Source organism: Salmo trutta, chromosome 1, assembly GCF_901001165.1.
Source record: "Salmo trutta chromosome 1, fSalTru1.1, whole genome shotgun sequence".
Lineage (NCBI taxonomy): Eukaryota > Metazoa > Chordata > Actinopteri > Salmoniformes > Salmonidae > Salmo > Salmo trutta.
The window spans coordinates 54293064-54309729 of record NC_042957.1 but is presented as its reverse complement, the minus strand read 5'-3'; the positions used below and the strand labels follow the sequence as shown (position 1 = coordinate 54309729).

The 16666-nt window shown below is 40.2% G+C and overlaps 1 protein-coding gene across 2 annotated transcripts; it reads right to left on the bottom strand.

Annotated features, from left to right (window-relative positions):
* Window positions 1-386: 386 nt before the first annotated feature.
* LOC115200506 (matrix Gla protein) lies at window positions 387-5221 on the bottom strand. 2 transcript variants are annotated; one of them, XM_029763642.1, is made up of 5 exons: window positions 5056-5221; window positions 2905-2999; window positions 2772-2801; window positions 2435-2537; window positions 387-931 (listed from the first exon to the last, which is right to left on the bottom strand). In XM_029763642.1, exons 2-5 carry the CDS (start codon window positions 2963-2965, stop codon window positions 781-783), a joined length of 345 nt encoding a protein of 114 aa, XP_029619502.1. In that variant the 5' UTR covers window positions 2966-2999; window positions 5056-5221; the 3' UTR covers window positions 387-780. The 2 variants fall into 2 exon arrangements, with proteins under 2 accessions (XP_029619502.1, XP_029619494.1); XM_029763634.1 differs by having other exon boundaries at window positions 2905-2996; window positions 5056-5217.
* Between the last annotated feature and the right edge of the window lie 11445 nt (window positions 5222-16666).

Here is a 16666-nt window from a genome sequence, read left to right as displayed (position 1 = left end):
AATACTTTTGGAATTTACATTCCAAAAGTGGAAGATGAGGCTATACAAACTACTGGATAATCAAACAAATAGTAACTGACTTTGAACATCATTTACACTTACAGTTTAAAAACAGGTGCAAACTTTGTCATGCTGGTTCAAAAATGTAGCTTCCCTTGGCTTTTATGGTTTCCACACTACATTTTTCTGATTTGTTGCTACCACACTAGTCAAACTGGGACAGCTATTAGCGTTCACACATCTGCTCCCCATTCAAAATCCTATTCAGCTGAAATTTGGCAACACGTGGAACCGAATGAGGTGGAATTCTGTAGCCCACAAGTAAGGTTACTAAGCCCCTCTGAGGAATATCGTGACACCATAGGATTTAGGCAATGAATGTAAGAAACTCTTCAAAAACACTTTTTAATACATAGAAATACATATGGGTTAGACAAAGCTTGATGTCTTAGTGTGGATGGAAAAAGGGAACAAGGGAGTTGGGTGTGAAGCTAATCTTCACAAACACAGATTTCTGAAAGCAGTTATTCTTTGAGGGTGTGGTGATTGTGAGTAGGCTATAAAGTTATACAATAAATGGAGCTTGAATTATATAAATACGCAAGAATATTGCTCACTATATTCGTAATTGATTTACTGATATGTTTTCATATATTTGTCACATCTCTTTTACTGTTACATCACCGAACCAATATCCTGTTATGTAATGTCAGAGTGTGTTGAATGAGCGTACAGTAAATCAATAGCAGGAATAATTGCTATGATAAGATGGACAGGGACTCAGAATCCACGGCTCCCCGTCGTGCCTGGATTCCTGGCTCCAAAATATCTCTGATAGGCCAGCTGGTAACCATAGCGATGGGCAAAGAAGCGACAGGGAGAGTAGTCTTCACATGTCTCTGAGCGCCTTTCCGCTGGAGACTTCATTGTTCTGAAACACAGACACAAGTCAACTACAATCACAGTCAACCATTATGAAACACAGATAAACAAAGAACACAGAGGCCTACAGTGCCTTCAGAAAGTATTCATATTCCTTGACTTTTTCCACATTTAGTTTTGTTACAGCCAGAATTCCAAATGGTTTAAATTGATATTTTTTCTAAAAACATGTTTTTAGAAATGTTAGCAAATATATTGGCATTTAAATACAAAAATATCAATTTACATAAGCATTCACATCCTTGAGCCAAAACATGTTAGAATCAGCTTTGGCAGCGATTATAGCCGTGAGTCTTCCTGGGTAAGTCTCTAAGAGCTTTGCACACCTGGATTGTACAATATTTGCCCATTATTCTTTTCAGAATTCTTCAAGCTCTGTCAAAAGAGTTATTGATCATTGCTAGACAACCATTTTCAAGTCTTGCCGTAGATTTTCAAGCAGATTTAAGTCAAAAGGAACATTCACTGTCTTCTTGGTAAGCAACTCCAGTGTAGATTTGGCCTTGTGTTTTAATTTATTGTCCTGCTGAAAGGGGAATTAATGTCTCAGTGTCTGGTGGAAAGCAGACTGAATCAGGTTTTCCTCTAGGATTTTTTTCCTGTGCTTAGCTCCATTCCGTAAATGTTTTATCCTGAAAAACTCCCCAGTCCTTAACGATTACATGCATACCCATAACATGATGCAGCCACCACTATACTTGAAAATACAGAGAGTGGTACTCAGTAATGTGATGTATTGGATTTGCCCCAAACATAACACTATGTATTCAGGACAAAAAGTGAATTGCTTTGTTTTTCAGTATTACTTTAGTGCCTTGCAAACAGGATGCATGTTTTGGAATATTTGTATTCTGTACAGGCTTCCTTCTTTTCACTTTGTCAATTAGGTTAGTATTGTGGAGTAACTACAATGTTGTTGATCCATCCTCAGATACTCCTATCACAGTCATTAAACTCTAACTGTTTTAAAGTTACCGTTGGCCTCATTGTGAAATCCCTGAGCGATTTCCTTCCTCTCCGGCGACTGAGTTAGGAAGGACGCCTGTATCTTTTGTAGTGACTGGGTGTATTGATACACCATCCAAGGTGTAATTAATAACTTCACCATGCTCAAAGGGATATTGAATGTGTGCTTTAAAAACAGAAAAACAACATCTACCAATAGGTGCCCTTCTTTGTGAGGCATTGGAAAACCTCCCTGATCTTTGTGGTTGAATGTGGGTTTGAAATTCACTGCTTGACTGAGGGACCTTACAGATAATTGTATGTGTGAAGTAAAGAGATGAGGTTGTCATTCAAAAATCACGTTAAAACCTATTATTGCACACAGAGTGAGTCCATTCAACTTATTATGTGACTTTTTTAGCACATTTTTACTCCTAAACTTATTTAGGCTTAACATAACAAGGGGTTGAATAGTTATTGATTCAAGACATTTCAGCTTTGACATTATGGGGTATTGTGTGTAGGCCAGTGATTGTGTGTGTGGTACCTCCTGTAAGTGCTGCCTCTTGATGGAGTGTTGTAGGCACTTCCCCTCTGTGGACTCTGTGGGTTGATGAATGAGTTGGCTCGGTATGGACTGACAAACACATCTGGAATGCAATGGAATTAAATAAAACAATTTTATTAGAAGAAAGTACACCATCTCAACAGGGGCGGGCATACAGATTTCAGTGACAAAATCATATTGAATTCACTGAATGGCCTAGTTAGTCTGGAATTCTAAATCAGATTAAATAAAATAAAAATGTACAAATATAGTGTTTTTATAATACATCAAATGTGTGGGAATGTTTTACTGCCATAAGAATCTGAAGGTCAATCACCTTCAAAGGATTCTGTGCTTTCTTGAGAATCTGTGGAAAATAAGGGGAAGGTTATTAGTGACTTATCAGTGTAGATCACCAGGTTTACTAAAAAGATTCTGAATTGACGTAGTGTTGATTTGTAGAAATGTACCGTAGCAGACGCAGAGAGAGATGGTGACACACAGGGCCACACACTGGAGGAGAGTCCTCATCCTCACTCTGGCTGTCTGTCGGTCTCTTGGTCTGCTGGAGAGAAGACTGATGTTAAAATGTGTCATAATACCACCACCACCATGAGAGAAAGAAGGCGTGGAGGGAGTGCATGACGTTACTGTACGTTAGGGGCTGTGACCGCTATAAAACAAGTGAACTGGTGGTAAAGATTCTACATGGGTCTCTATGTGGGTTCATGTACATGTTAACGCAGCCATAAATCCATTGACTACGCACTATTTCTCAATGTCAACAAAAATAGTAATATCTAGGCCTATACATTTATGTATTTCTAGAGTAGAGGGCAAACAAACAAATTCCCAAAACCAATGTTATTTTTGTATGACTGGATTTTAGGGTCCCTCGTGATGTACAGACAGGAAGTACAGACAGAGTTTCTATGGGCATACAGTGCTGTGAAAAAGTATTTACCCCCTTTCTAATTGTCTCTACTTTGGAATATTTCAACCAAATCCTGATATTAGATAAAGGGAACATGAGTGAACAAATACAAAACAATTACATACTTATGTAATTTATTTCATAGATAAAGTTATGCAACACCCAGTGCCCTTGTGTGAAAAAGTAATTGCCCCCTTACACTGAATAACTGGTTGTGCCACTTTTAGCTGCAATGACTTTCAACCGAATGCTTCCTGTAGTTGTTGATCAGTCTCTCACGTTGCTGTGAAAGAATTTTGGCCCACTCTTCCATGCAGAACTGCTTTATCTCAGCGACATTTGTGGGTTTTCAACCATGAGCTGCTCGTTTCAAGTCCTGCCACAACATCTCAGTTGGGATTAGGTCTGGACTTTGAGTAGGCCATTCCAAAACTTCAAATGTGTTCATTTTTAGCCATTTTCATGTAGATTTGATTGTGTGTTGACCCAGCTGCACTTCAGCTTCAGCTCACAGACGGATGGCCTGACATTCTCCTGTAGAATTCTCTGATACTTAGCAGAATTCATGTTTCCTTCTATTATGGCAATTCATTCAGGTCCTGAGGCAGCAATCATCCCCAAACCATCACACTACCACCACCATGCTTGACCGTTGGTATAAGGTTCTTACGGTGGAATGCAGTGTTTGGTTTTCACCAGGCATAATAGCACCCATGTCGTCCACAAAGTTGTACTTTTGACTCATCTGTCCATAGAACATTCTTCCAAGTCTTGATTATCATCTAGGTGCTTCCAGGTTTTTTTTGGCAAACCTGAGTCAACGTTTTGGACAGATCCCATTATGTCTGGCGAAAACCAAACACACACACACACACACACACACACACACACACACACACACACACACACACACACACACACACACACAGTGACCTTGCCAGGTTTCTGACAGCTGTACAAATAGCCATCCCAGATGTCAACAAGACCCCAACCCTCCGAACAAAAACCCCACATTCACCCACATCTATGTGCCCCATGGCAGACCCTCTCTGTCGCCTCCTGTGTTTGTAGGGTTTGGATGACAACCTGGTGCAACGCCCCTCCTTTACATACCCAACGGCACACGTCACCCCCAGGCATGGGGCACAGCTGGCCCACAGGGAAGGAGCTCACAGAGCTCACAGACCTTACAGGCAAAAGGGTTACGAGGATATCAAGGAGTGGGTGTGTGTGTCTGTGTCTGTGTTAGTGAGGTGCTGACAGCATCGTCTGCAGCGTTTTATGCGCGTCTGCAGCCTGGCGGGCACACAGCCCCCCCCCCCACTGGAGAAAAAAAACTTTACCATGCAGGATGCTACTAACCCACAGAACTGCACCACCAGGCTAATGACCCCTATTCACTCAGCACTCAGTAGCACATCAAACCAACTGAAGGCTGTACCCATGCATCTCACTGTATCACTATTTTAATGGATCAAAGTCTGTATGTTTTGTTATTTACAGTTACACTTAATTCTAGTCTGCAAAAAGTGACAGCCAGTATTTACACCTAAACATTAACCTCCTTTATGGGATTTCTGTTAGAGTTATGTCAAAGTTACCAATATCAAATGTATATCTTGTTTTTAATATATTGTGGATAGTATATTGTTATGTAGCTATAAACCTATGAGATAGTTGTACTTACCCTAAGAAGGTAGTTATGGTGTCAACTCTGTTGGTAAAGTCTCTTTCACAATCTCTCTCTCTCTTTTTCTCTCTGGGGATATTTCTTTATTCTGTATAGCAAGGCTTTTATACTTTTATACCTCTTCTCCCCCCACCCATCTGTTTCCCCCTACTCCCTCTTTCTCAGCCCTCCCTCTCTTTCTCCTCCCTTCTTCTTACTATCAGCCCATTCCACCTCCTCAATCAGACCCCACTTAACTCACTCTCTCCCTCTCTCTTCTATAAACATACTCACACGTTCGCTGAACAACAGATTATGGAAAGGAGGAGTGGAATGAAGGAAAACAGACAGGGTGTAAACAGAGAACGAGAGAGGGATGGAGGAGAGGAATAGAGAGAAAGGCCAGTAGCGGAGTTACCTGCTCGATCACAGCTACCTGACAATATTTACTGCTGTTTACCAACATGACAGCAGGGTATGAAAAGAGCAAGTAACATACAAACTCCACACAGACTGACTCCACTATTTATCATCAACACTTCACGAAAATGTCATGTAGAATTTTCACTGTAGTGCCAGTCCTTGTCCTTTCATGTTTTTGACTGCCAAAACAGTGTTCTTAACTGCATAGTGGGGTGATGCATTTATTATACTGCCAAAACAGTGTTCTTAACTGCATAGTGGGGTGATGCATTTATTATACTGCCGAACAGTGTTCTTAACTGCATAGTGGGGTGATGCATTTATTATACTGCCAAAACAGTGTTCTTAACTGCATAGTGGGGTGATGCATTTATTATACTAATCATATATCTAGGGCTGTTTGAGTATAGTTCTACAGTTGGTTGTATGTAATAACCTCTTTAGATTTCAGCTCAGATGAGAATAAAAATCCCTTATGATATCTCACTTAATGTTTCCTTATGTAACCTCACTTAAGTTGGAATGTTCTAGGAATAACTCAGTGAAACCAGACCTGCCCAAAGGGAAACAAACAGAAGGTGAAGAGCCAGACGGATACAGGGCCTTCAGAAAGTATTCACACCCCTTGACTTTTCCCACATGTCATTGTGTTACAGCCTGAATGTAAAATGTATCAAATGTAGATGTTTTGTCAGTGGCCTACACACCATACCCACAATGTCAAAGTGGAATTGTGTTTTTGAAAATGTTTACAAATTAATAAAAAATGAAAAGCTGAAATGTCTTGAGTCAATAACTCAGACTAAATAAGTTCAGGAATAAAAATGTGCTTAACAACTCACATAATAAGTTGTATGGACTCACTCTGTGTGCAATAATAGTGTTTGACAAGATTTTTGAATGACTACCTCATCTCTTCATCTCACACATACAATTATCTGTAAGGTCCCTCAGTCGAGCAGTGAATTTCAAACAACGGTTCAACCACAATGACCAGGGACGTTTTTTCCAATGCCTCGCAAAGAAGGGCACATATTGGTAGATTGGTGAATATCCCTTTGAGCATGGTGAAGTTATTAATTACACTTTGGATGGTGTATCCATACACCCAGTCACTACAAAGATACAGGCATCCTTCCTAACTCAGTTGCCGGAGAGGAAGGAAACCGCTCAGGGATTTCACCATGAGGACAATGGTAACTTTAAAACAGTTGTGATAGAAGAAAACTGAGGATGGATCAACAACATTGTAGTTACTCCACAATACTAACCTAATTGACAAAGTGAAAAGAAGGAAGCCTGTACAGAACACAAATATTTCAAAACATGGAGCCTGTTTGCAAGACAATGTGGCACATTACTGAGTACAACTCTCCAAATGTTCAAGCATAGTGGTGGCTGCATCATGTTATGGGTATGCTTCTAATCGTTCAGGACTGGGGAGTTTTTCAGGATAAAAAATAAACAGAACTGAACTAAGCACAGGCAAAATGCAAGAACAAAACCTGGTTCAGTCTGCTTTCCAACAATTCACCTTTCAGCAAGACAATAACCTAAAACAAGCCAAATCTGCACTGGAGTTGCTTACCAAGAAGACAGTGAATATTCCAGTTTTGACTTAAATCTACTTGAAAATCTATGGCAAGACCTGGAAATGGTTGTCTAGCAATGATTAACAACCAATTTGACAGAGCTTGAAAAATTTAGAAAATAATATTGGGTAAATGTTACACAATCCGGGTGTGGAAATCTCTTATTAGGGTTTTCACATATAGTCCTCTTTAAAATAACCTATATCAGTCCTCTTTAAAATAACCTATATCAGTCCTCTTTAAAATAACCTATATCAGTCCTCTTTCAAATAACCTATATCAGTCCTCTTTAAAATAACCTATATCAGTCCTCTTTAAAATAACCTATATCAGTCCTCTTTAAAGTGAACTCGGGTAAAAAAAGAACTAGATCTCAGTTCTCGTTGTATTCACACTGCCCTTGTCTTTGAATGAGGACTCAACTGCCTGTTCACTGCCTGTTCACCCCGCTACCATCCAGAAGGCGAGGTCAGTACAGGTGCATCAAAGCTGGGACAGAGAGACTGAAAAATAGCTTCTATCTCAAGGCCATCAGACTGTTAAACAGCAATCACTAACTCAGAGAGGCTGCTGCCTACATAGAGACTCACTAGTCCCTTTAAACAATGCCACTTTAATAATGTTTACATATCTTACATTACTCATCTGATATGTATATATTGTATCTTATACCATCTATTGCATCTTGCCTATGCCGCTCGGCATCGCTCATCCATATATTTATATGTACATATTCTTATTTCATCCCTTTAGATTTGTGTGTATTAGGTAGTTGTTGGGGAATTGTTAGATTACTTGTTAGATATTACTGCACTGTCGGAACTAGAAGCACAAGCATTTCGCTACACTCACATTAACATCTGCTGACCATGTGTATGTGACCAATACAATTTGATTTGATTTGAACTATTTTGCCAGTTCACGTCACCTATTTTGTGGTCCAAATCCTCTTTGCATTCTCATTGCTGTGTTTAGAAAGGAACCAAGATCTTTTTCCAACATTCCCTCAGTGCACTGTGGGTTTTACAAAGTGCAGGATAAGCCATTCCACATCGGAATGTGTTATTGGACAGCTAGATATACTCTACCATATGCCTACTTACATTTTGGAAGCTAATAGATTGCATTTAGTTAAAAAGGTGAGACATAATAAGTGTAATCAGAATATACTATTAATATGCAAATGTTAATGGTAACAGAATAAATAGCAGAATAATAAATGCAGATTAAATAATGCTATAATTGAAAAATGTGCACCTAGTGTAGGCTACTGCCCCTTTAAGAGCTAGAATAGATTTTGTACTTTATGTTGTTATTCTTACCAGGTAGGTTTTTGTCTTCTCACACTACGAAAAACCCCACAACCGAACAAACAGTTTATGAAGCCCTCTTAGCCTACAGATCACATATTCAAAACAAATTATCGGAACTAAAAACTTCATATATATTTTGGAATGTCTGTGCATCCTTGGCAGTCGCTAAGCAATATCCAAAAACAGCACACGTATTTTCCGCGAACATGCGCATCATTATTTTCTTTCTTTTGTGGCAGCAATGTGAGTGGCTCTGGCAGAGTAGGTTAGCGTGTGGTGCGGGATTAATTACAAGCGAACCTGTGGAGCTTTGCGTTCACATTGCCCTAAAAAGGGGAATCGGACCACGGAATTCAAGCGAACTGAACTCTCAGTTAAGTTCTCTTCGGGGGCTCATTTGAGTGGTCTGAGTTACTTTGGAGTGTTTGCAGTGCACACAAAGTTAAGCAACCCGCACTAAGTTCACAACAATTGGCTGAAAGGGACCAAGTGTGAAACACCCTTAATAGAGACTTACCCAGAAAGACTCAGCTGTAATCGCTGCCAAAGGTGCATCTAAAAAGTATTGACTCAGGGGTGTGAATACTTATATAAATTGACTATTTCTCTATTTTAATTTCAACAAATTTGCAAACATTTCGAAAAACATTTTCACTCTGTCATTGTGAGGTATTGTGTGTAGATCGGCGAGAGAGAGAACATCTATTTAATCAATTTTGATTTCAGGCTGTAACACAACAAAATGTACAATAAGTCAAGGGGTATGAATACTTTCAGAAGGCACTGTCAAAATGAAGGCAGGGGCGTAGGCACAGGTTGTCAAACAGACGTTTGGTGCTCTGGTTCATACAGGGTTAGTGATGTGGTAAGGTTACAACACTGGGCATGAGCGGTCGTGCTGAAATTGAATATCTAATGGCAATATTAAAGATCCTATTTCCATCTACAAACATCAATAGGAAGGGGAGAGGCTGAAAGAAAAGGGTGAGGGATCATAAGAGAGAGAGAGGAATGCAACAAGACAAACATGAGAGGGAGCATATGTGTATATTTATGTTATTTTTGTCTTGCTTTCACTGGTATTTATATTGATTTAAGAGCTTTGGAACATGGCCAGCTCATTACAGTGCCAAGATAGTCTTGTTTGATTTAGATATTTTTTTTCAAAACATCTAGGGGAGAAACAGAAAGACAGAGGCAGAAAGAGAGAGTAGGCGGGAAATGGAAAGAAATGGAGAGAGTGAGAGGATGGAAATATTGACAGCGGTGTCCATGCTTTTTCACCATCTCTCTCTCTTTTTTCCCTTTGTCTTTCTTTACTCTAAACTACCTGTATATTTCCACCTCTCTCTCCTCTTGTATTTTCTCTACTCTCCCTCTATCTCTCTCTTACTCTCTCTTACACAATTGCTGTCCTGTTTTCACCTATCACCCTCTGTCTTTTTACAACCTAAATATTTACCTCAAGAGAAATGTTCTGGATGTCATTCCTAAAAAAAAGCCCCAAAACAAACTGTGCCAGATGCACGCTGCACTGATAAATGACTGTATAAATGAAAAACAGGATGAGAGACAGTCACCCGAGCCGACGGGTCCAGTTGTGACTAACATAGTGCACCTGTGTGTCTGGCTCTAAAGCCAGAGTCTGGACCAAGACCCAGTGACAGTCATAGGAGGAGGGAGATAGAAATGGTTTTCTTGAGAATGTCACACACTCAATGTGGAAATTTGATTACAGTAACCCAAACCATCAGGTCCCAAAACATTCACACTTAAGATAGTCTCCTCTTTCTATTTGAAGCTGTCTAACAGGTATAGGTCTACATTGGGGCTCTATCGGCTGGTTTTCTGGCTAGTGGGAGAACAGAACCCACAAAAACACTGGGCTAACATTCACTCCAAACCCAAACCCATGACCAAGCTTCTATAGTAAAGCCTATCTTGGCCAACACTTGTGTTTTTCCAGCTATTTTTCCAACATATTTTTGTAATAGTCGTTGCTATGATTCACTGTCTTAAGTTATTAGAGGACAGTAGACACATTTAGCTGCAGACACATTTAGAAAATGACTCAATAAAATGAGGAAATACAAATCGTAAACAACAGTGTGCTATCATGCGTAGCTCCACCAATACGTCAGCCAGTGGGTGATTTTACGAGACTGGACGTATGCAGACATTACTCAAGACCGTCTCCCTATGAGCCAACAATGGTCCCACTACTGTCCCTGTCCCTAGCTGGCCTGTGACAAGCCTGCGTGGGCCTTGTGCCGGGTGTAGTAAAAGTTAGGTAAGTTACCTCTTCAATTCATCAGAACTGGAAAGTATATGCTCTTCAGGTTGAACATTTCAGCTGGCTCTTGTAGAATATGCATTCATGACAGGTACTTGTTATGCCAGAGTTGTTCTGTGGTGTGTGCTATTTCTCCTCTTGCTTGGCCAATAAAGTATGTTTATTCAGTCCCACATCTCAGCAACAAACACGTCTCCTCTAATTGTCAGTGGGAAGGAGGAACAGGCAGCTAGCTGAACATTGCCAAATCCAAACATCTCTCTCTCCACCGCTCAACAGGTTATTACTTAAACACCAATTATAAATGATTTCCTGAATTAATTCATTGTGTTTTGTCTGCCATTCCCTTTGAAATGAATTGCTCTACATTCTCTTGTATACACCCTTTGTGAATTATACAAAATCAAGGAGGAAAAACTCTTTATTACAGCAATATCTCTGTGCAGCTTTGTCAACAATTATGATAATACTTGTTTTCATAATATTTACCATAATATTGTGTTCCTGGCTGTTTGGGCTCGCTAGACAACGGTTTGGATTTGTCAACGTGACAGCATGTCTGTGTATAGGATACATGTGCAAGCTGTTAAGGTTTATTCAAGGATGGGGTTAATTGTATCAATAAGTGGGGTCAGTCAAGGAGAGAGGTAGACTTTGAAAAGTGTGTGTGCGTGTGTGCATACAGTATGTGTGTGTGAGAATAGTTCTGTCTGCATTCCACAGTTTAATCTGATTCTATTCCTTGTCTGAGATCACTATCCAACGTTCTCTTTTTAAGCAATCTCAGTCTCTCTTGCCTCAGTTTCCCCTATACTTCCTCAGTGCCAATATCAGCAAACTGTCCTGCACAATGCCAACACTCATTCTACCCTGTCAGCAGTTTCAGGTACCTACATACACACTCAGACATATCAAATACCTAAACAGACAGTACAGTCACAGTAATATTTAACCACATCCTGTACATGGATTTAATCACACGTTTGGTACATTCACAAACACACACATTCACTGTAACAGAGATACACTGACACAAGACAGGTTAACATATTGTGTCAAATGCGAACAGTACACACACAGAGACACATGCAGAGAAGTTTGGACACACCTACTCATTCAAGGATTTTTCTTTATTTACTATTTTCTACATTGTAGAATAATAGTGAAGACATCAAAACTTTGAAATAACACATATGGAATCATGTAGTAACCAAAGAAGTGTTAAACAAATCAAAATATATTATATATTTGAGATTCTTCAAAGTAGCCACCCTTTGCCTTGACTCTGTGTTGTTGTATGTTGTCGAACTGCTTTGCTTTATCTTGGCCAGGTCGCAATTGTAAATGAGAACTTGTTCTCAACTTGCCTACCTGGTTAAATAAAGGTGAAAAAAAATGAGAGCTTTGTACACTCTTGGCATTCTCTCAACCAGCTTCATGAGGTAGTCACCTGGAATGCATTGCAATTAACAGGTGTGCCTTGTTAAAAGTTCATTTGTGAAATTTCTTTCCTTCTTAATGTGTTTGAGTCAATCAGTTGTGTTGTGACAAGGTAGGTGTGGTATACAGAAGATAGCCCTATTTGGTAAAAGACCAAGTCCATATTATGGCAAGAACAGCTCAAATAAGCAAAGAGAAACAACAGTCCATCATTATTTAAGACATGAAGGTCAGTCAATCCGGAAAATGTCAAGAACTTTGAAAGTTTCTTCAAATGCAGTCGCAAAAGACATCAAGCGCTTCACAGAGTTCAAATAACAGACATCTGAACATCAACTGTTCAGAGGAGACTGCATGAATCAGGCCTTCATGGTAGAATTGCTGCAAAGAAACCACTACTAAAGGACACCAATAATAAGAAGAGACTTGCTTGGGCCAAGACACACAAGCAATGGACATTAGACCGGTGGAAATCTGTCCTTTGGTCTGATGAGTCCAAATTTGAGATATTTGGTTCCAACCGCTATGTCTTTGTGAGACGCAGAGTAGGTGAACGGATGATCTCCACAAGTGTGTTTCCCACGTGAAGCATGGAGGAGGTGTGATGTGATGGTGTGGGTTGCTTTGCTGGTGACACTGTCTATGATTTATTTAGACTTCAAGGCACACTTAACCAGCATGGTTACCACAGCTTTCTGCAGTGATATGCCATCCCGTCTGGTTTACACTTAGTGGGACTATCATTTGTTTTTCAACAGGACAATGACCCCAAACACACCTCCAGGCTGAGTAAGGGCTATTTGACCAAGAAGGAGAGTGATGGAGTGCTGCATCAGATGACCTGGCCTCCACAATCACCCGACCTCAACCCAATTGAGATGGTTTGGGATGAGTTGGACCGCAGAGTGAAGGAAAAGCAGCCAACAAGTACTCAGTACATGTGGGAACTCCTTCAAGACTGTTGGAAAAGCATTCCAGGTGAAGCTGGTTGAGAGAATGCCAAAAGTGTGCAAAGCTGTCTTTGCCCAGCCCTAACCTCACCACAAGCTAACATTTAAAAGCAGTTACAGGTGTCTCTAACTCATCTGCCGACATAGGTCTAGTGTAGTCAACCAGTTTACACTCTTGATATCCATTATCCTATACACCAATTTATATGGCACTAGTCAATTATAAGGCTGGAATCTTATGCCACTGTGCCTCTTTAGTGGAATCTACTTTGAAGAATCTCAAATAAAAAATATATTTCAATTTGTTTAACACTATTTTGGTTACTACATGATTCCATATGTGTTATCTCATAGTTTTGATGTCTTCACTATTATTCTACAATGTAGAAAATAATATAAATTAAGAAAAACCCTTGAATGAGTAGGTGTGTCCAAACTTGTGACTGGTACAGTACATAAAATTGCACATTCACATATAGAATCATGGCTTTCATAAAAGGGTGTTGAGTGCAATAACATGAAAGCAGTGGACAGGCAAACTCTGCCCTTTGCAATCTGTTTTAGAAGCTTTTCCTCAAACCAAATCCCCATAGTGATTGTTATGCATAACCACAAAGACTTAAATGCAACAGTCTGCTCATCTATAAATAATTCTCAATCTTATTCACTCCCTCTCTCTTTCTTTCTCTTTTTCCTGCCTCAGCACAACAGTACTTTTCTCCTCTGTGGAGTTCCTTTCCTTTGGCTATAGGCTCCCCACTAATTATCCACAACCAACTCTGAGCTCAGTTTGTCTTCTCTTTTTTGGAATCTATACTTGAACTTTATAGCTGAATTTCTCTGTCTATGTAGGGTATAACATGTTTTATAATAATCCTAGTCCTGGTTCTACCCCTCATCATGTCTGAGTTAAACACCTGTACTTTTTACTGGGACACTTTCGCTCTTTCATATTTCCTAAGATTTCTTGCTTTTCATCTATATTTGATCAGATTCAATTTAATTTCCCTCCCACCTTTGGTGCACTCTGCCTTCTGACACTCTCTCTCGCCCCCTTCCTCTCTCCCCCTCTCTGTCGCCTCTCCCTCTCACCCCCCTCTCTCTCACCCCCCTCTCTCTCTGACCCTCTCTCTCACCCCCTCTCTCTCTGACCCTCTCTCTCACCCCCTCTCTCTCTCCCCTCACTCCCTCTGTCTGTCTGTGGTTTGTTGAGGTCTGTGTAATAACACGTGTTGGGCCACTAACACAACACGACAACACAGAATGTAACCAGCAAGTGACACACAGCCAGTCCACAGACAGACGGATACACAGAGCACAGATCACAGCAGGGATGTACTCAACAAACCCCATCTAACTCCCTCTCTTTAGCAGACTCTCTCTATAGTTTAGAGATGGTCATGACAATGACATTGTCCACACTCATGTTCATTTATAGACTAACACAGTCATTACTCAGTGTAGTGCTTCCGAGAACTGTTTAAGAATGATGAAATGTTGCATGTAAGGATTAACTATAAAAATATATAATGTTTTTTAAGCATTTTACAGGTAATCAGTGAGTTAGTTAACCCATGGAGATGGACTATGTTCAGGCCATATTCACTTGTGAATTAGACAGCATAAACCTATAGGCTGCATGTGAACTATATGACACAGCGAAGCCCTGATCATCTTTTCTCTAATCTCTCAGCTGTAGTTAGATGTAATGGTATAAAGCCCTTTACAGTCCCTGCTCAGTAGAGTTAGTCTGCCCTCTGCAGGTGGATAGTGGGAGGTGTCTGCATGTGGTCAGTGGAACCTTTTTAGCAGACAGTCCCCTGGCATCCTTCTGTTGAGGTTTAATTGAAAGGTTGCCACAGATGAGTAAAGTCGATGAAGGACAAGGACATTGTATTGCAATGTTTACAAAAATAGAATGACAGTAAAATGTGGGAGAAATATAAATGAGTTGTAAAATGTATTTAGATCAGAGACAGATCTCCGATCTTATGCAGATACACACAGAACAGATTTGTACAGTATGCAGGCTATTTCAACACCATCCCTTTTGCTCTGAGCCTCTTTCATTTACGGTGGTTTTGGGGTGCTTGCCAATCCCATAATTCCTCGCTTGCGGCCTCATTTCCTGTCCACATGCACCCTCCAGCCTCCAGCTCCAACTCCCCTACCCTCGCCAGGAAGATCACCAGCCAACAGGGCTTGGCACTTGGAGGCCCATGCCTACAGTGCTCCATTGCCACGGCGACAGAAAGGTCCTGTGCCAAACATATGGTTACAGAGAGAGAAACAGAATAGAGATGAATGGTATAGCAACATAATAATGACAGCAACTAGGAATAATGAACTGCATATCACTGTTTCACTATGAGTATTTCCATACCAGTCTTTCTTTCACTATGAGTGTTTCCATACCAGTCTTTCTTTCACTATGAGTGTTTCCCAACCTCTCCCTAATTGCCTGTGTATCCTCCTCTTAGCTATCGGTAAACAGCTGTCAGTGACAATCTGAGAGTGGTTTAAAGGTTATTCCCTGTTTTCCTCTTTTCACCATCTGATGCTTTGCCTCCCATCACTCCCTGTCACGTTTTAGGGTTTTCCTCTCTCTCTCTATCCTCATTTCATCTCTCAGCAACATTTTTCTCTTTCTCTTTCTCTCTCTCCCTCTCACACACACACACACCCTCTATCTCGCTCTCTCTCTCCATCTATCTGTACATTTTCAACAGTGTGGGTGTGACACAGAGTGAGACCAATACCACTGAACCACAAGGCTGGACTGAAGTATGGGAGGAGGAGGAAATCTGGGGAAGTTCAATATAGACTCTACGCTCCATGAGCCAACAGTCTGAACATCCCCTTACCAGGGTTGGGGAGTCCGTTACATGTAAGGGATTACAAAACACGGTAACTATAATCCGTAACGTTACATCAAAAAAACTGTAATCGGATTACAGATACTTTTAAAAAAGGATTACATTCAGAAAGGATGTTTACGACCAAAAAAATCTTTGACACTTCTCTGTTTTCTTAATGACATTCAAATCAGCATTGAAAAAAGGCGCAAATTTAAGTTTGTTCTACCTGAGCGAGTCTGACCACAAGTCAAAGACCACTATGGTGACACAACAAATGTGTTTGATGGATCATGGGAAAAGAGCAGGAATAGGTTTTTGTAGGCTACAGTTCAAGCTATGTCTTCAAATGGTGCGACTGCTGTCGGCGTCCAAAGATTAACCAATTTGAATTAACGCTTGGAGGTAAGGATGACAGCAGTGGTGTAGTCTACGGCGACACGGATATAATTTATTATTGATCAAAGCATGCCATTCCATGAGCACAGCATTCATTTTTCAACTTGAATCAATGAGCCCAATCAGTTCACCATGACAACAAAATCATAAACAACAGAGTAGGGCTGGCTAATAAGTCCTTAGTTTTGGTGCTCAGGTAAAACATTATGGCTAATCTATGCTTCCATATTTCCAAGTCCTATTCTTGAAGATCAAGGGGTATAACATTTATTAGAATAACTGGAATTCTGATAGACTTTGGTTTTTAATGTAAGGATATAATTGAATCGTATTATTATATCTAGTAGAAAGTGATGGGTTAGAA